This window comes from Oculina patagonica, chromosome 9 (assembly GCF_052425735.1).
Source record: "Oculina patagonica isolate OP01 chromosome 9, crgOcupat, whole genome shotgun sequence".
NCBI lineage: Eukaryota > Metazoa > Cnidaria > Anthozoa > Scleractinia > Oculinidae > Oculina > Oculina patagonica.
Genome location: NC_135766.1, coordinates 13,981,051 through 14,002,211, shown reverse-complemented (window position 1 = coordinate 14,002,211; position 21,161 = coordinate 13,981,051). Strand labels below are relative to the sequence as shown.

General features: G+C 38.2%; 1 protein-coding gene and 1 pseudogene across 2 annotated transcripts in view; both read left to right on the top strand.

Moving 5' to 3' along the window:
• Positions 1–21,161, top strand: part of LOC144666227 (uncharacterized) — a 121,709-nt pseudogene that overhangs the window by 87,114 nt on the left and 13,434 nt on the right. The gene's annotated exons all lie outside the window — the stretch shown is intronic.
• LOC144666246 (uncharacterized) lies at positions 492–8,494 on the top strand. The gene is made up of 4 exons (XM_078527649.1): positions 492–1,617; positions 6,896–7,005; positions 7,293–7,462; positions 8,026–8,494. The coding sequence occupies exons 1-4, from the start codon at positions 871–873 to the stop codon at positions 8,217–8,219; spliced, it is 1,221 nt and encodes a 406-aa protein (XP_078383775.1). The 5' UTR covers positions 492–870; the 3' UTR covers positions 8,220–8,494.

The following is a 21,161-nucleotide window of genomic DNA, read 5'->3' as shown; positions in this document are numbered from 1 at the left end:
TGGCGGGACCGAAATCCGCTCACGACGCGATACACCTGGAGAAGACGCAACCCCGAAATATCTTGCCGTCTTGATTTTTTCCTGATCAGCTGCGGGCTATATGGCAAAGTAACGAATTCTGACATTACTCCTGGATACAAAACTGACCATTCTATGATTACCCTGAGCCTAGGTGTCACTGAAAATCCCAGAGGTCCCGGCTTATGGAAACTGAACACCTCCTTTTTAGGAGATGTAGATTTTACACACCGGGTCAAAACAGTTATCTCCCAGACTTGTGAAGATTACAAAGATGACAACAATGTCGATGATGCTTTGTTATGGGAGATGATTAAACTTAAGGTAAGAGAAGCTTCAATTTTTTATGGAAAGGAGAAAGCTATTTCCAGACGTAAGGAGGAGGACGATCTGCATGCGAAGGTGTATGGTGGCCGATAACTGCCATTCGATTTTTCACGTTGTTTTCTAGAAAATTAAAAATCAAAAGAAAAAAAAAAGAAGATTTAAAAGAAATCTTAAACCAAATTTCAAATGAAGTAAAATAAAATTGATAAATAATGTTAAAGTGAAATTAAAGATAGTTAAAACCATTATAAATGCGAAATTCAAGGAAAAGTTAATTCAAAATGAAATTAAAAGAAAAATAAAATCATTATTAATTCAAAATTAAATGAAAAAGTAAAAGCAAAAGTGAAATGAAAATAAGAATGAAATCGTTTTAAATTAAAAAGTCAAACAAAACGAAAATTTTCATGGCCTATGGCTGCCATAGTATCCCATCGTTCTTTGCAAAGTGTACTATGCAGTAAGAGAGGGGACTGGTGATAGTAAATATTATGTTCCCGCTCGTTTTCGACTTCCCGACTGAAAATGTCTTATTTTCGCAATGATGCCTGGAAGGGAGATTCAGAACTAAAGGAAGATTTGAAGAAATACGTTAGTCGATCGTTTAAACGAGAGGAAATTCTAAGCTTTGTTAACAGGGACTATTCTTGTTATACCTGGAGCATTCGCTCGCTCGATCGCAGGCTTCGCCATTTTGGAATCTTTTATAGTGACAAGGATGTCACAGTTGAGGACGTTAAGCAAGCCGTTGCAGAGGAGCTTGATGGACCGGGAAAACTGCTAGGATATCGAGCGATGCAAAAAAAGATTCGACAGGAGCATGAGTTGAATGTGCCAAGAGACCTAGTCCACGCTGTCATGTATGACATAGATCCAGAGGGTCTCGAAGCTCGTGGCGTTGGTGCAAAGAAAAAGAAGCCGAAAGGACATTTCACTACTAAAGGTCCAAACTTCGTCCATTCAGTTGACGGTCACGATAAGCTGATGGGATATCAGAATAGCACCTATCCTCTCGCCATATACGGCTGCATCGACACTGCAAGTCGAAAACTTTTGTGGCTTCGCATATGGGTGTCAAACTCTGATCCACTGTTAATCGGACGTTGGTACCTAGAATACCTGTACGAGACTAGAACCATTGCTTCCTTTATACGAATGGATAGAGGTACTGAGACAGGAACATTGGCAACTATGCATGCTTTCCTTAGACGTAACCACGGTGATATCGACCCATATGAGACTGTTATTTATGGTCCATCAACTTCAAACCAAGTAAGTTATTTACACAGCTGAGTACTAATAACTGAAATATCAGTCCTCGTGTCTCAAGAACGAGTGCAGAAGTTCTTGCAGTACAGCCCTTGGGCTTGGTTTCTTCCCAAACCTGCTGCCATTTTCTCATATTGCAACTCGTATGCATTGTGTGGGATCAAATTATATTTCACAGACTCCGTTCGAAATATATGAGAAAACAAATGGTAGGAATTTCCCAGTTAGTGCTTCAAACCACTTTTTAACGCTAAAAATATAAGGGGTACCCCCTTAAAAGCAAAACAAGGGCCTGGGTCTACCCATAAGGCCCTGGTGCCTAGGTCCCGCGGACCCATGATCCTTCGCTGGCTTTTTTTCCTTGTGCTTCAAACCCTACGGTAAGTATTTGCCCTTTATCTTGTATTTTTGCTCATTTTTTACCTTTTCAGGCTATTCCTCTGTGTTTTTGGCACAGCAGGTTTCTTTTTAGCGATATTTTGTCGCTCTTCAGATATATTGCATCGCTGAAGATATCCATTTGGCAACACAAAGTCGCATGGAAGGACTCGTTGCTGGTCGCCATCTTCCCGCCGAAACTGTTTCGGCGTCTGCCTGAAATACGTGATGAATGGTCCTGCCAAACGACGCAAAAACCTTTCACGTAGAAGACGATGATACTCTTCAGGAGATTCTTCTCTCGCTCGAGAGTCTTTACGAGCGAATAGATTCGCTGCGAACAAGTTCAGTCTGATGATCTGTCGATTATGGCTAATGACTCGTCAGGATAGAAGTTCAGCGAACCTTTGGCGACCGATAAGTCATTTGGACTTCTGCTGCGCCCGTTCGGGCACCTGTGGAGCCTATTTAGGCACCCATAGAGCCTATTCAGGCACCAATATTGCCTATTCAGGCACCAATATTGCCTATTCAGGAACCAATATCGCCTATTTAGGCACCAATATTGCCTATTCAGGCACCAATAGAGCCCATTGAGGCACCAATATTGCCTATTCAGGCACCAATATTGCCTATTCAGGAACCAATATCGCCTATTCAGGAACCAATATTGCCTATTCAGGAACCAATATCGCCTATTTAGGCACCAATATTGCCTATTCAGGCACCAATAGAGCCCATTGAGGCACCAATATTGCCTATTCAGGCACCAATATTGCCTATTCAGGAACCAATATCGCCTTTTCAGGCACCAATATTGCCTATTCAGGCACCAATATTGCCTATTCAGGAACCAATATCGCCTATTCAGGCACCAATTTTGCCTATTCAGACACCAATAGAGCCCTTTGAGGCACCAATATTGCCTATTCAGGCACCTGTAGAGCCTATTTTAGGCACCCGTCGAGCTTATCAAGGAATAAACCGAGTCTGATAGACATCTAAAGAAGCTGGGAACTCAATGCAGTCTTATAATGATGGCACTCGTAGAGACCATTTAGAAACAAACAGAGTCTGATAAGACATATCTGACGAAGCTGCAAACTTAAGTACAGTATTACAGTGATGATAATGGTCTGTTCGACTCACTTCCAAGTCAACCTCCTGGAAACCATTATCCTCTTTCCCCAAATTTGTGGATACTAACTTTTGCAAATATATATAATTATATATAAGCAATATCTTCTTATTCTGGAAGATTGGGAACTCCTCAAGTGGATGCACTATCTGCTCCCAAAACTTGATCAGCAATTGTCAAATCAAGTTTCCCTTTGAATGAGATATTCTGTCCAAGAAAGGGACAAGGTCCAATGTTCATTGTTTGCCTTGACTTCTAGAATGCCACTGGCCCCATGTATGGTGCCCCTGGTGTATGATTGAGGTCCAACTTATGTGATAATTAACCATGCAGCAAGCTTTACCTGCTGGCAGAGCAAATGCTTTTCTGTCTATTTTGAGACATCAGACAGATAAATAGAAACTTAATTTTACCACAGTAAATTTGTTCAAAATTACAACTATGGCTCTTTTTGTTATCTGCAAACAGAGTGTTTCTTGCAGCCTGAACCTGGTCGTAACCCTTGCAGAGCTACCCTCAAGCTGTCACCAAAAAAGGGAGATGAAAAGATATGGCGCATTATACAGTCAATACTTTTCTAAACAAAGTTATATAGTTCCTTCTTTTGTAGCAAACATCAAGGAGACAGCTTGACCAATTAGCAATCCACTTGATATGTGTATGATTTGCACCGTTCCAAACTTAGTTGTCAGAATTAGCGTTGACGACGGTCAAAAGGTGAAGTCAATTAGACTCGCACAGTACAATTACTCCTAGCGCCTTGTGACTTAAAAATCGCCCCAAAACCGTACCGTGTATTCTCCACATCATTGCGGGTTCTCAGAGATGAGCCTTCGGTTTTTAATATACCATCCCTATATGTCTCCACCTTTACCCACGTATCGGGTCAGGAGGCTCTTGTATTATTCTAGCACTTCATAGGTTACCACGAAAAGGATCTTTATGAAAGATTTCCCTTTTCACGACACGATTTTTTTTTTCACGGAAGCTCGTTTTCCTGGTACCAAAAACCTAGGACCCATGTGTCTAGTGATAGACCCGATCAAATGAAGTTCATTGTACCGAACCTTTCCAGACGGAAAACATCAGTTGCTTAAAAGCGTCGCTTTAACCAGGAGTTTTTATGTCAAGTACATTTTTTAAGGACTCGTTCATTTCAGTTCTCGTTACGAGTTTTTCTCAAAATTGACTATTTTTTCGTACGGGAATATGTTCCGGTTCAAGACCCGCCCATTCGGCCTGTGTTTGGCCCTACAGAATTGATTAAGCCTCTTTCAACTTTCTTCAAGTGAAAGTCTATTCAAGTCCTTATAAACCTTTGACTTCGGCAACTAAGGAAGTCGTCAAAACACTCTGAAGTGGCTCTCCACCATTCTTAAGGTTTACAAGTAACCTTGGAAAATCATTCATATTCCAACATCGGTGCTTACCCACTTACTGGGTTTCATAATTGTTTTCAATGTTAGTGATTTTACCATTCCGTCAAGAAAAAGCAGCAAGATTCTATGCTGTTCTCACTGTCTGCTTCGCGGAATATCACATCGCGAAGCCCATGGCTATCAAATCTTATCGTTCTGATTTTACTAGCCATTTGGCAAATGCCTGTATATTTCCCGCCTTTTGCGTTCCGGTCCTAATAAAAGCCTACAAGTGAACCTGGCGAATACCCATATGTTTATTTGTTTGTTTGTCAGATCGACATTAAACTCAGAGACTTAAGACAGTATCCTGTCGCATTTATTTCACGTTTAGAAGCAGATGATTGCAGATCATGAGATAAGAAAATCGCTTAAAGGGTTTTCCATAACCTCAAAGTTTACATAAGTTTACATTACATGGTGTAATGTAAATTGATTACTATAAATGCATTTTTGGCGTAAAAACTTTCCTTCATAGCGAAATGTGGACAGTTTTGCAGTGCCAAATTAAATGGAATGCGTGAAGTCCTTGTTTTTAAGCGACTTGAGTAATTCAATTAGTTGCTATTATTTTATATCACTTCAAGCATATTTTCATTCAGTTTTTATTTTAAAGCTTGGGCTTTTTAATTATAAAAAAACAGAAGTTTTAACTAAACAAACTTCTCCTTCGAGAAAACGACTGATCTGCTATGAAAGCAAGAGGGAAGTCTGGGTCCACAATTATCCAAAGAAGTCGTTTTAAATAATAATAATTATTTATTTTGGTGTATGTCACGTATACCAAGTTTATTGGAACCCGTCTATTTTTTTGCCAAGCAAGGGATTATGGTATCACACCGGCAAATGTTACGTTCTTGAACATAACACAAGCGTATCAGTAGCCTATCTAAACTGCCGTTATAACTTACTACACCGTGGCCTCACTTGCCGCGGCAGACGTCGGTAAATCCAGAAAAATCCGCCCGCGCCGCGTCTGTCGGAGTTCCTAGGCGAAATCGCCTTGAGCAAAACCGCGGCAAATGGGTGTATGTTTTCGGGCGGTAGTACACACGTTATTCATTTTTATAAAAAGCTACTATAGCCCCTAACACTTTAAGTTCACCCAGCCAGGAAGTTGTTCTCCCTGAGTTTACATTTATCTCTGACCTCAACTCTCCTAACGGAGTTTTTTTGCGGTGTCTTTCTTACTCGCTATATGTTATATTATGCTTAGAAAATCTGATATTTCAGGCTCGATTCAGACAAACCTACAGAAGCATTTTTTGCCCGTCTTTGACTAAGGCAAAAAGCTTTCTCCCAAATAATGTCTTGAACGATATTTAGTTATCTTATCTTTTTAGGAACATACATTCTGTCAACCGTTTAGTTGTTAATTTCAATTAGACTGCCCCACAAACCGTTATAACGCATTGTGGGCTGGCTAGAAAATTTTTATGTGTGCATCAGGAATAGACAGTCATATTTTAAAGCTATGCTAGTGTGTGTTGCTTCTACAATAGCAGCCGCCAGTAAATTTCTCACACTTACTTTTTGCATTAGATGACCTATTGGTCTTGTGCTTAAACTGCATTCAGCACATTTTACTGTTATCCCATGTTTAATTTAAACCTTGCTATGGAGGTTTTTTCCTCAAGGTAGATGTAACAGCCGTTCTACACTGACATCGAGGTTTTCCTCTCATTTACGTTTACTTGGAAACTGGCTGTGTTATGATTTTTTAATTGCTTATACAAGTGGCGTTAAAAACTACCATTTGTTTTCTCATATATTTCGAACGGAGTCTGTGAAATATAATGAGAATTATACTAGGGCCGCCAAGCGGCCTGAAGTAATAATTCGGATTATATGAACAGACGAAGTGAGAAATATATGAGGTTCCCACCCTTCACCCTTCCCTGGTGTATTTATAGGGTGTTGCTTTGCCTGTCTATTTCACGGCGTCAAAAAGCCAGCGAAGGATCATGGGTCCGCGGGACCTAGGCACCAGGGCCTTATGGGTAGACCCAGGCCCTTGTTTTGCTTTTAAGGGGGTACCCCTTATATTTTTAGCGTTAAAAAGTGGTTTGAAGCACTAACTGGGAAATTCCTACCATTTGTTTTCTCATATATTTCTCACTTCGTCTGTTCATATAATCCGAATTATTACTTCAGGCCGCTTGGCGGCCCTAGTATAATTCTCATTATTACCAACAATACTTTCCTTTAATAATTTTGTAATATTTTATTTTATTGTCATGTAATGTGCCCATTTGCACCTTATGAAATGGAGTGTGTTCTTTTAAACCTTACTAGATACTGGAACTACTGTTTAGATATCAAAATCAGTGTACAACATGTTTTTTAGATAGAAAGGTGGTGGAGAGAACTCCACGAGAGGCTGGAGAAATATTTCAAGAGTCACCTTAGCTGGTTAAAAGAGCAGGGTCACTATGATCCAAGAAACCCCAATGACAGGTATTGACAGCGAGTGAAACCGTTAATTTAGTTAGGGGCACAAGTATGGCAATATTTTTGCTGCTTTTCAGTCAGTACCCATGGCTCTACACAAAGTGCACATTGTTCCACCTTTAGAAATTAAAATAAAATAGATGACAATAATGCCAAAAAGAAAATGAATACTATTTGAATCCAGTTACATACGCTTTAGTATGGCTCTATTTTATTTATTTTTTCATTATTTTCAATGTTACTGTAACTTTCTCACAGTTGAGTTCCTGACAATATTTTTTTGTGACCCACAGAATGCTGCTTGCATTTATTATGATCCCTCTCATGCAAAGGGAGCTTGACACATTTAAAGACACCATCTGGAATTCCCACAGAATTAGACCACAGAAGGATGCTGTGCTTCCATCTGGCATACCTGACCATATTTACAGCTTCCCAGAAGAATATGGCTTAGAGCAGTCTGGTAGTCTATGATTTTGAGATTTTGACAATTAAAGGGTTGTATCACAGAGACTTTGTGTGATTTCAAAGTAGTCAAGCAACAATTCAGTGTTTACAGAAACCTAAAAATTATGGCACTGGCTTGTTATTATGTCACCACGTGTCTCTGGCCATAGAAGGAGATGGTCAAGATTAATTACAAGGGGTTAGGTCAACTGTATACCTGTGACACTTTCATTTCATGAGTAGATAAGAATAGAAATGACTTACATAACATGCAAAAGGCTGCATGATTACTTACTGGAATAAGGTTACTTAAATGCTACATTATGAACTTGAAAGTATTGTAGAATAAGTAGGTGGAATTGTGTGATTTTCTGGGTGAGTCCAAAAAATAACTTTGGTTGGGACTGTAACAGCAGTTCTTTTCAGAACTTTTCTGACTGATGATCAAACTAAACAACTTATTCAGTTGTGTCATTAGAATTTTCTGTTGTAGGCATGGACATGTCTATCAGCAGTTGCATTATTGACCTTCTACATGCTGTTTGCATGCCACCATAATAAATTATTATTAATTTTTAGGGTTTACAATCTCGGAGGAACAATTGAAGGAGGCAGCTGAACAGTCTGGTGTTCTTCAAGTTAAAGATGACTTTCTTGACCATGCCTTTAGGTTGGAGTGTGAACGGCTGATTCCCAACATACAAGATATTGAGGCCAAAGATTGTAGAGAAACATATCTTTATTTAAAACGGAATTTTAATCTATCCTCATAAAATTAATTTGTTATTAGCTACTCCACTCTTACTTCTGGAAATGTAAGCACAAAATTTGTATCAGGATAAAGCATACAATTTATTTTGAAATTTTGATTGAGTAATCTGTGCAAAAGTCAATATTTTGTTTCCAACGTAGATGTATTACGGTAATCCGAGTGATCACAAAATCAGATAAAATTTCAACTTTCCTCTTCTTCATTTATCATTGCAAATCATACACTCTCTTGTATTTGTGTCAGGATATTTCAAAATGTAACAGTAACTATATCAACTTAAACAACAACTAATACTTCTGTTATTATACACACCAGCCAGATTAAGCATTGCTTCAGTCTGGTATGCAACTGTAAAAATAAAGTCAACAATTTGTGATTCATTTGTTTCGTCCACACAATGTGTCACTGTGCATAAAACACCAGTATTGTAAAAAAACAGCAGTGTCAAAAAATTGACATTAACAATAAATGCATAAGCTTCTTTGGCCAACCCAACAATCAAAACCTTCTTATTAAAACTGAATTTTAATCTATCCTCATAAAATTAATTTGTTATAAGCTACTCCACTCTTACTTCTGGAAATGTAAGCACAAAATTTGTATCAGGATAAAGCATACAATTTATTTTGAAATTTTGATTGAGCAATCTGTGCAAAAGTCAATATTTTGTTTCCAACGTAGATGTATTATGGTAATCCGAGTGATCACAAAATCAGATAAAATTTCAACTTTCCTCTTCTTCATTTATCATTGCAAATCATACACTCTCTTGTATTTGTGTCAGGATATTTCAAAATGTAACAGTAACTATATCAACTTAAACAACAACTAATACTTATGTTATTATACACACCAGCCAGATTAAGCATTGCTTCAGTCTGGTATGCAACTGTAAAAATAAAGTCAACAATTTGCGATTCATTTGTCTCGTCCACACAATGTGTCACTGTGCATAAAACACCAGTATTGTAAAAAAACAGCAGTGTCAAAAAATTGACATTAACAATAAATGCATAAGCTTCTTTGGCCAACCCAACAATCAAAACCTTATTAACATCAATATTATAATTATGTTAACAGTGTACAAAGTGTTTTCAGTATTTAGGACTTCAATTTTTTAAGTCCCAAAAGGGTGCAATACAGATTGCAATCAGAATGATTTTCAATGAAAGTGGTGATTGCTGTAATGGACAGATTGCCAGCAGAAAATAAGACTTCTTCACCATCCAACAATTCCCTAGAGGCGATTTCTGGATCGAACAATACATGGGCACTTCCTTGCATATCTACCACCATTATATTCTCGTCTGAACGCTCATACGAAAAGTGTGCCAAACTTTCACATTTTTGGCGGATTTCAGAGTCCTCCCCACAGGGTAATCCTGTGTTGTTGATGTATTTAGTAAATTCTCCATCAATGAATTCTTCCACGGTAACCCATTGCTCGCCTGTTTCTCCATTGATTCTTCCCAAGAAAATACGCTTGTAGGTAAGGGGTTTTCCGTATAGCTCCAAGTTATCACCCTCTTTTAGTTCTTTCTCAAGCTTTTGAGTGAAATTCCTTGCCAGCATATGCATCTGCACCACCTTCTTTGTGTGTTGTTCGATAGTTTGTTTTGTCTCTTTAATAATGTCTACAGTAGATTGCAGATACTTCTTAACAACCCACTGCTGGCGACAAAATTCAGGCGTCTTACTTGTGGCCTTATAGGCTTCTCGAAACCCTCCTTTGCCAAAAGGCTCGTTGGCAATACTGAATTCTACCGCTGAAGGTTGGCTGGACCACGCCATTTCGGCAAGATCAAAGGTGAACAGCTCAACTCTCACAGTAGACTTCTCATTAACAACTTTCCCGAGCTTCATCATCTCTAATACGGACAGACTCTTTGGGAAGGCTTTACTTGGGCTTTGGACTTTGGTAGCAGGTAACGACTGTGTATATGTCTTCTTGGCAGGCCGTCTCAGTCGATCATCTCGTTCCTTGCGTTTTTCAGTCGTGCTTCCAACATCCGCATCTCGTTCGTTTGTCTCTATAAAACGTACGTGCACAACTTTTAGGTCTGGGATTTGGTCCAACGAGGCACACGATGGACCTTGTTCGCCGGCTAGTACGTCGCATATCATGCACTCTCCCACTATAGGGGCAAAGTGCCGTAAACATGCATGTTTTATATTGTCTAGTGTCACTTCGTCATACTCGAACGGGACGAACTCTCGCGGGCCTATACGACTGTACTTCTGAGCCTTACCAGAAACCTCAGTACTTAATCGTTGAATGACAATTTCTTCCTTTTGTAGGATGTCATGGGAAGGTGCTTTACGCTTGCCCGTCCTTTTCTCTTTCATCGCCGTCTTGAAATTCTTCCAGTTGGCAGCCATTTTTGTTGACGGCAAAGTCAACTATCACCAGTCCCCTCTCTTACTGCATAGTACACTTTGCAAAGAACGATGGGATACTATGGCAGCCATAGGCCATGGAAATTTTCGTTTTGTTTGACTTTTTAATTTAAAACGATTTCATTCTTATTTTCATTTCACTTTTGCTTTTACTTTTTCATTTAATTTTGAATTAATAATGATTTTATTTTTCTTTTAATTTCATTTTGAATTAACTTTTCCTTGAATTTCGCATTTATAATGGTTTTAACTATCTTTAATTTCACTTTAACATTATTTATCAATTTTATTTTACTTCATTTGAAATTTGGTTTAAGATTTCTTTTAAATCTTCTTTTTTTTTTCTTTTGATTTTTAATTTTCTAGAAAACAATGTGAAAAATCGAATGGCAGTTATCGGCCACCATAAAGGTGGCATACTTGGAGAAAAAAGTTGAAGAACCCATTCCCCCTCAACTGAAAGAAGAACTTAGTCAACAATTGAGTGAGGCAAAAGAAAGCCTAGAAAAAATCTATGAATATAAAACTAAGGGATCCATCTTGTGGTCTAAAACTCGGTGGTACAACGAAGGCGAGAAAAACTCAAGCTACTTCTTTAACTTAGAAAAGCGACATTTTAAACGTAAGGTTCTATGCCAACTTCGCCAAGCTGACAACACAACTTTAACCTCCGATCACGACATCCTTCAAGAATGCGTGAATTTCTATAGTGATTTATATAGTAGTAGAACAATACAAAACAACAAGGAGGACTTGGATTTCTTCCCAAGAGATAATAGTGTGAGACTTGATGAAGACTGCAAAGACTCCTGCGAAGGCCTTCTAAGTGCCAATGAATGCTTGAGTGCCCTTAAGACAATGGAATCAAATAAATCCCCAGGCTCAGACGGTTTCCCAGCAGAGTTTTATAAATTCTTTTGGAATGACATCTCTACTCTTTTTGTGAATGCAATCAACTGTTCCTTCCAAAAGGGGCTACTATCCGTCACCCAGAGGCAAGGTATAGTTTCTCTTTTACCGAAGAAAGACAAAAACCCCATTCTCCTAAAAAATTGGAGGCCAATCACTCTTCTGAATTGTGACTATAAAATTGCAGCTAAGGCGATTGGAAATCGAATTAAACGGGTACTTCCAAAAATTATTGACAATGACCAGAGCGGCTTCCTAAAAGGACGCTCCATCGCTGAAAATATTTTACTAATTGATGGAATAATAAACTTTGCGGATAATACGAATAAACCCGGTCTCCTGATGTTTGTAGACTTCGAAAAGGCGTTTGATTCGATCGAGTGGTCTTTTATAGAACGAGCTCTCATACACTTCGGTTTCGGGCCCTCGCTGGTGAACTGGTTCAGGCTTTTCTACAAAGATGTCTCCAGCGCCATCCAAAACAACGGTTGGGTCTCAGAGCATTTCATCTTAGGTAGAGGGGTCAGGCAAGGCTGCCCGATGTCCCCATACTTGTTCATAATAGCAGCTGAGATACTAGCCAATTTTATAAGAAGGGATAAAGACATAAAGGGGTTTGAAACGAATGAAGTAGAACACAAACTAAGCCAATATGCCGACGATACAACCTTAATACTCGACGGTTCTGAGGGCTCATTTCTTCGTGCAGTTGCAGTCTTGGACGGATTTCACATAATCTCTGGGCTCAAGGTGAATTACGAGAAAACAAAAGTGCTATGGGTGGGTTCAGCAAAAGAAAGAGAACCAATAAAATGTGACAAATCGGAAATTTCCTGGGTGAAAGGAAAAGTATTTGCACTTGGAATTTGGTTTGCAACAGACAGGAAGACAATGCTCCGCTGCAATTACGAGGTAAGGATCAAAAAGATAGAAAGTGTAATTGAATCATGGCAGTTTAGGAGGCTCAGTTTAATCGGAAAAATTACCATCATTAAAAGTCTCCTGGTTTCCCAACTGGTCTATATTTTAACGCCGCTAACCACCTCCGTAGAAGCATTACAAAAAGTCAATAAAATGTTTTTCGATTTTCTCTGGGATGGTAAAGGAGATAAGGTTAAAAGGATATTTATAACCAAAGATTACAAGGAGGGCGGCCTAAAAATGATTGATATAAACAAGTTCAATCAATCTCTCAAAGTCTCCTGGATCCAAAAATACCTGGATCCGACAAATGATGGGAAATGGAAATTTGTTTTCGAGGACAGTCTTAAAAAGCATGGAGGAAGGGATATTTTCACCTGCAATCTTCACAAAGACGACATCCCCACGTTAGGGGTCTGTAACCCCTTCGTCCCAGAGGCACTGGAAGCCTGGGCAGAGTTACATTTTACGGATGTCACTGACATCACTGATGTAAATGTTGGTGACCAGATCATCTGGTACAATTCTCTTATTCGAATAAACGACCGACCTGTTTTCCATAAACATTGGTTCAACCACGGAATTTGCAAAATTTCCCACTTATTGGACGAGAATGGCACCCTGCTTAGGTACGACGAGCTGAGGATTAAGTTCCCCGAGCTAAAATGGTTTGAATCATTTGCCGTTCTTTCAGCTATAAGGTCATTTATAAGGAAGCTACATAATCCTCAGACGCCAGACAATAACATTATGAAAGGAGTATCTTTAGCTGATCTTACCTCTAAGAGTAAGATCAATCATTTTGTGTATACCTCTCTTTTAAAGAGAGAAAAAATCCCACCCATTGGAAGCCAAGTAAAATGGCTGAGGGACCTTCATGTTCAGAACGACTGTGAGGTAGACTGGAAAGTAGCATACACAATTGCTTTTAATTGCACGGCGTCCACCAAATTAAGAACCTTCCATTTTAAATTCTTACATCGGAGGATTGCCACGAATGATTTTCTGCAGAGAATCAATCTTATACCTTCAAATAAATGTTGCTTCTGTGCAAAACAAACAGAGACTATCATCCATCTTTTCTTGAACTGTCCCATAACGCAATGTTTTTGGGAAGATATTAAACAATTTCTCTTTCAAAAGGGCTTTGGGACTGAGTTTGTTCTCACAGATCTCCATTTGATGGGGCTGTTAAGAATCCCGACTAACACAGCCGTTGATCTTGTGCTTCTAATTGCGAGATATCATCTTTACTCCCGGAAATTAGGCGGAGCGCCTCCTTGTTTGTCTGTTTTCTTGAGTAAGTTGAATTCCATTATTCAAATTGAAAAACAAATAGCTTTGCATAGTAATCGTTTGACCGCCTTCACAAACAAGTGGAAGATGTTTCTCTGTTAATCTCCTCTACACTTTTTCCCTATAAATTATCTCCATGTTTTATCCGTTTGATTTATCCACCAATCTAGTTTCTGTAAACCAAGTGTTGGTTTAGTTTTTTTTCAAATGTGAAATTTATTTATAGATCCGTCTAGCCATTATGTAGTTTTTTTTCATTGCGTCATTGTTATTTGTATATATGCATAGTTTTTCTGCTGTTTTTTTTTTTTTTTTTTCCTTTTTGCACTGTAATTGTGGCATGAGGCATTGTTAGTATCACTGAAAGCATAGCAAAAAACAAAAGAAAAAGAAAAGAAAAAAAAAAAAGAGAGAAATATATATGTAGATTTAAATAAGTAATAAGCAAATACAGTATTGTAAATTAGATAGTATTGTAAGTTTTGTAATGTTAATATGGTAGGTAACACCAGTATTTTATTAGGATATAAGGTATTGTCAGTATTGTTAACAATGTTTTCTTGTACTGTTAGTAACTGTAAGTAATGTAGTTAATGTTAGTATTGTAAGTAATGTTAGTTTTGTTTAAGTAATTTGTGGTATTGTAAGTATTGTTAGTATTGTAAGAAAATTTGTTGTTCTCAATAAAAAAAAAAAAAAAAAAAAAAAAAAAGTTTAGACTGACTAAAGGAGCTGTGCTGAATATTGCGGTGGGACAGAGAGGAGGAAACTCAGTAGAGGTGAAAGGAGGACAAAAAACTACCAAGACAGCAGCTCAGCTTGGACTGTCTGTGGCGCACGATGCTGGTACAGGGGGAGGGGGAGGGAGTTTTGTTTATACCACAAGAAATGAGCTTTTATTAGCCGCCGGAGGGGGAGGGGGTGCGTCAGGTGGATATAACGGCGTGGATGGTCAGTCGGGAACAAGTGGCAAAAATTGTGTGGGGAAAGACTCATCTAAAGTTCGGAAGGGAGGTACTGGGGGGCAGCCAGGTGAATGTAACACTGTAGGTGGCAACTACCATGGGGGAGTGGGTGCGGGTTGGTTTGCTCAAGGGTGTGCCAGAAAAGGCATACAACATGGGGAGAGAGGCGGGTCACGTGCTCAAGGCTGGACTGGAGGTCAAGCTGGCCGCATGAACAGTGGAAATAACGGGGGACCATCCCCAGGAGCAGTGGGAGGGTTTGGTGGAGGGGGAGGGGGATCAGAAGATCAGGGTGCATCAGGTGGAGGGGGAGGGTACTCTGGGGGAGGAAGTGGTATTACCATTAATCAAGCCGGAGGGGGCGGGGGTTCGTATTGTAGTGGTCAGGGTTGTTCTGGTGATACTGGTGGTAACTCTAATGATGTTGGCCTTGTGAAAATTGTTGAGTTATCTGCCTAGAAAGGGAAAAATTTCGCTTTTTCTTTATCCCAAACCAAATTGGAGAACAAAAACGACGTGGGACTTTTTAAAAAAAAGTAACAACAAATGTTGATTTTCTGAGACTATTTAATAATTTTCTTTACGAAACCAAAATACATTAGCCGTGCATGGTTAAATTGCTAGTTTACTCAATTTGACTTGGCAAAGTGCTTCGCTTTCGAATTCTCCTAAATGGATTTAGTCCGTAACAAAACTAACTCTTACAAAACTTGGAGGTGTTTATTAATTCCAAACAACACTCAAAACAATTAAACTGGCTCGAATGGTAGAATTAATACCATAATGGAAAAGAGTTGGGTTTTCTATTATAGATATGGTTGTTTATAAGTTGTAAATTTTCTGCATTACTTTATACTCCAAATATAATTACATAAGTTTTAAAATCATGTTAACTGCGGGGAAATAAATATATATCTTGGTATGTGCTATTGTAAGTACAATGAGAAATAGAATAGTAATCTATGATATTTTTCAAGTAATGAACTATTTATGTCGAAGTAATTGAATTAAGGCGCATTACAGTCAACTTCACATTCCCGGTACCTCGCGACAACGAGCATGAGGCAGGCGAAGTCGCTGCAAATTGGCGAAAATTATTAGATTTACTGAAAACATGTGAAAACAGCACCGCTTCTACGAGCTATCACCATTACAGGCATAAATAACTATTCAAAGTGGCTATGAGCCACTAAACTCGGAAAAGTTATTATGAAACAAGAATCGAAAACAACAAACTGACAAGGAGAGATTTGCTAAAACAAATGTTAGTTTAGTTCCATTGTCATCTAGCTGCTCATCGAGAGCAGGCCGAAAGGGCAAGTGATAGAGTTCCCATCGGTTGCAAATTGTTTTCTTTCTTTTTATTTTTCCTTTTTGTTTTTTGAAGGTTAGGCAAAATAATAATATCATTAGAAAAATTAAGTTTTGGTCTATTTCAAGAAAACTGACATTAATACAATATTTCGGCTGGTAGTTAAGCATGCATGTACCGTATTTATTCGGCTATAAGCCGAGACCCTAGACTTTTAGTTTTTGGAACCAGTTAGACTCTGACAAAAAATAAACCCAAATCACTCAGCTATAAGCCGAGACACGATTTTTCCTTCAAACTATAAAATAATCCACGTGCAGCGAATCAACATATTAGTTAAATCACAACTATGTAATTGAAAAACAACAAATCACTGATAAAGAATGAATTTATTAATAGAACCGTACACAAGCGTGACAAAACATTCACCCACCTGAGTTCAAAATCCCATCTCAAACAATCACGCATTTTTCCGAAAAGCAGTTATCGATCATCATGCCAAAAGCTACTGGTTTTCAAACAACTAAACCTTCAAATTAAAAGTCGTTGCCGAGGTAGAGACAGTTCAGAACAACTGCAAAATCGCCAGAGAATACGGGATGATTCCTGATGATTCGGTGAATCTTCAGTTCGTCGCAATTCGCCAAGATGCTTGCGAAAAGATCAAGCAGATCAAGCGGGTGAACTTTAAATGTCATCAAAACGAAATATGTGCTGTTACCAGTATTTGTCGAGTATCCTCAATCCAATCAAACTCTTCTGAAGTGTTTTCTTTTAGCAGAGAACGTGAGAGAAGTCGTGGTATTTTAAGTTCTCGCTTTTGAACAAAAATATAAATGCAGCCGATTTCTGTCAGATCGTGTTACAATGTTTACCAAGCGCGTGGGAACGAACGCTTCTGATTTGCCAGTTTATGGTGTCGCGACAACAAGTCAAATAGATCGATTCCTTCTTGACCCTCCTTCTCTTAAAAAGTCACGTTAGCAGTGATTCTGCTAGACTACGAGCAGTCCCTATTTTTTCGCAGAGTCCGTCGAGTTTGAAGCGAATTTTTTTTTTCGAACTCTGCGAAAAAATAGGGACTGCTCGTAGTCTATGATTCTGCAAATTAACTAAACTTAAAGAAAGGAACAGAAGGAAAGGAACAGAAACAGTCTCAGGCAGAAATAATTATTGTAGAAGAGATTGCGACGAAAAAAATTGGGTCTCGGCTTATTTCCGAGTGTTTCGGCTTTTTTTGTCGGAGTCTAACTGTTTCTAAAAACCAAACGTTTAGAGTCTCGGCTTAAAGCTGAATAAATACGGTATTTCAAGAAAACTGGTATTCATACAATATTTCGGCTGGTAATTAGGCATTTTAATATTATTCAACTTAACAAGAAATGTAGGTTATCAGAGGACAGGTCTAATTCTCTAGAGGCCGTAAAACACTTGCACGTATTGCGTGCCTATGTTTACAGGAATCGAGGGAAGGAGGGAAGGATGGAAGGAGTGAATTCACTTCGCTCACTACAACTCTTTTCCGAGTTAAAAAGGAGCATGAAGTACTTTAATTTACGGGAGATTCACTAGAACAGCTCTTAAACGAACTCTTACTTCGATGACAGTGGATTTGACTGTATACATGTACAAAAAAAAAATACGCAATACCCAAGGCATGTACTCTCATGAACGAAAAGTAGCGGGTGGAAATTCAATCTCGGTTTGTGTTCAACAAAATATTTATTCACTGTAGCTTAGTTGAAGACAAGAATGGAAATGGTATGGTAAAGAGTATGTCACGGGTTACAGTGTGTACAGTTTATTTTGAAATCATGTTTGTTTACGTTACATGTATACTTAACACAAACTGGGATTCAAAATGGTCGACGAAATAAGTGCTAAATACTTGCAAGCGTTTTACAGGGGGTTTTTTAAAAAAACTTCCACTGATCGAACAAACTGCCATTAAATTGTTGAAAATGTTTTAGCTGAAACGTTTTTGAGAAAAATCGACTGCTCTTGTGACGCTGTTTTTATTACATCTCTCTGCTGCACATATCAGCACAAGACAAAGGCTCTTTTATAGTGTTACAAAAAAGGCAACAATGAAACGTTGTCAAAATCATCGAAAATGGTGGTGCATGGGAATTCACAGATTCTCCATTTTTCTCGTCATCACGAAAATAGTTCCCTTTTCTTCAAACGGCTTTCTGTTCGGTCAGTGCTACTGAGTCTCAATTCAGGGGCGATTTGTTTTAACAGTGGAGGAGTCTAGAAAAGCTGCTTAAACAACCTTTCAATATTTTACAATACTGTACGAAAACTTAGTTTATTTCATTACAAAGCTCAACAGTTATATTGATATTTTTGGTGAAAGTTTAAACACAGCGAAATAAGGAGGGGCATCGGGACAGGCGCTTATTTGCATTTCTTTTTTAGATATTTGTAGGTCTTTGTGGTTTGATGCTAAGCTATAACGCTCAGTTCACAATATCACCCCAAGCGATAACTAATGTATGGTGCTAATTTTATTTTACTTTCGTGAGTAAATAATAACAATAATGTCTGATGATTGAAATGTGGTATGTGATAACTGACGTATAACTACAACATCGCAGTCTTTATAGTGTACATGTATTTCAAGTACAGATGGATGTAACTACTGAACGTTTGTTTTGGGAAAATAAAAGTTTATTTCGTGGGCAGTTTTTGTCTTAACGATCTCTCTCCGTTGTTCGCCTCTGTTCTTGTATACTTCATCCATAATGTCATAAGTCCTATTCTCGCGACTTTTATTTTCGCATGAAAATTGGGTTTTATAGCTACTGGAATCGGGGATGATTTTTTCATAAGAAGACGGAGAAAATAATCCTTCCTTAAAGAAATCCGCAATGAACATGTTTTAGACTTTATAATTTTCTTTCTTGGTAAGCACCTAAACTATGTGACAGCTCATTATAGTTGTGTAGAAAAGGCCAATTTAGAGAAAACAAGAAACTCACCGAGCTTAGGACGATAGCTAGGCCTGGAATCTTGACTACTGACTTAAGTATAACTTGTTTTTGCATAAAAGGCACGGCGCAGCACAGTGAAATAACGCTTTTTACGTCAGTCCCACCGATCTCCGAGTCCAGCCCACAGTACAGAATTTCCCTAATGATATTGTTTAATTTAACTCTAGATGCCGAGATAGATTATATCACTTATTCAGTGCCTTTCCCTTCTCGTGTCTCCTTGCGACGCGACTAAGCACGAATTAGTGTAGCTGTAAATTAAAAGATGAAAATTTTTTACACACAGTACGAATAATCCATAGCTGCTAAAATTCGGAAATTCATACTAAACACATGACTTAATCGCCAATAGGGTCTAATTTAAATATAACGCCAGCTTAACGTACAAACCTCTCGGTTCTCCTTTTACCTCTGGTATCCCAGCATGTTTTTAACGTAAATAGAATATCTTGCGTAACCCAAAGAGTACAAATGAAAGTTAACATTTCTCAGGCTAACCTGACTGCGAATCAGACTAATCGGGTTGCTGGTCACACTAACCGGAGTGCTAATTAGACTAACTGGCGGGATAACTAGGCTAACTAGTACTGAAAGGACAACTGCCCTACCAATTACCAGAATGCTATTCAGGCTAACAGGAGCTCTGATTAGGGTAGTGAAGTGCTAATTAGGCTAAATAGCGAGCTTACTAGTCTACCCGTAGTTTTTCTTTTTTCTTTCTTTCTTTCTTTCTTTCTTTCTTTCTTTCTTTCTTTCTTTCTTTCTTTCTTTCTTTCTTTCTTTCTTTCTTTCTTTCTTATTCCTTTCTTGTTTTCTTGCTTACTTACCTTTTTAGTTTCTTTCTTTCCTTGTCTCCATTCTCTCTTGTTTCTGCTCTTACTTTTTTTGTGTTAATGCCTTTATTCTTAAATTCGGTCGGCCTCATCCTCGGAGACCCAGGGGCAAACTTTTGACGTTTTCGACCAGGGGAGGCACTAGCCGAAACTTTTTCCTTCCCGAGCAAGTATCTTGGCGAACAAGCAAGACAGATATGGCGAGCGAACTGGCTTTGTGTACATACTTCGCATAAGAATACACCAAAAGTACTGTAGTCAAGCTGGTCGTCGATTGGGCAAAATAATACAAAGGGAATACAAAAGATTTTTCTGCCCAATCAGGAGGCAGTATTCAAAAAGCTTTTTGAACTGGTCTGGTAAGACTCTTTCCCCAGGGGCATTTTCAGTCAATCCAACTTTTATATGCCGATTTTTTTTTGGCCCGCAGTTTCGCGCTATTTTTTACCTGCTTTTTCGCGTTTCCCTCGCCCCACTAACTGCCCCTGGGTCTCCTATGATGGGTCGGCCTATAATTAAGCTTAAGTCCATTTAACTTTATTTTTTCATCACTTTCTATAATCACTCCTATTTATGCCTGTCGTGATATCTTTCTTTGTTTGACATATTCCTGTTCATTGTTTTGTTTCTTAGTCTTTTTTTGTTATTTTCGTATACCTTTGATTTTTTTTATTCATTAATTAGTCTTTCATTCATTTGTTTTTTACCTTGGTCCACAAAATTTTTGTCTCGTTTGTTTCTTAATGCCTTTGTTTCACAAATTTTTTTAAATACTTAAGCTTCCCTTTTCGTTTTTAGACATCTTACTTATTTTTTTCTCTTATCTGTTTTTCTTTATCTGTTGGTTTTTTTTTGTTTGCTTGTTTGTTTGTTTTTATCTTGCTATTTCAGTGGTTGTTTTTGTCTCGTCTGCTATCGCGTCCTGTTTTGGCAGATATTTTTAACATCTTTGATCTTACACAATGCACCATTTTACAGGCTTGAACGAGGAGTGCTGTTGTTATTTTAATGCAATTTCTTATAGATTTGTTGTTGTTTTTGTTTTTATAACTGTTAATTTCTCATTGATTCAAGATTCCGCCAAACATGTTTGTGACTACAAGTCGTCAATTTCCTAAGAGAAAGTAAGATGCCATGGCCTTATGAGCTGAAGAATTACACAAAAAAATTCAAAATTTGTTTCAATGAAACCAAGATTCTTGACGGAACACATAAAAAACCTTAAAATAGCAAGAGAATTGAATTGTGCTGTCTACTTTCAGTTCACTATCGTTTTATTTGAATTGGGACATAAAGGGTTTATATTAAACTTTG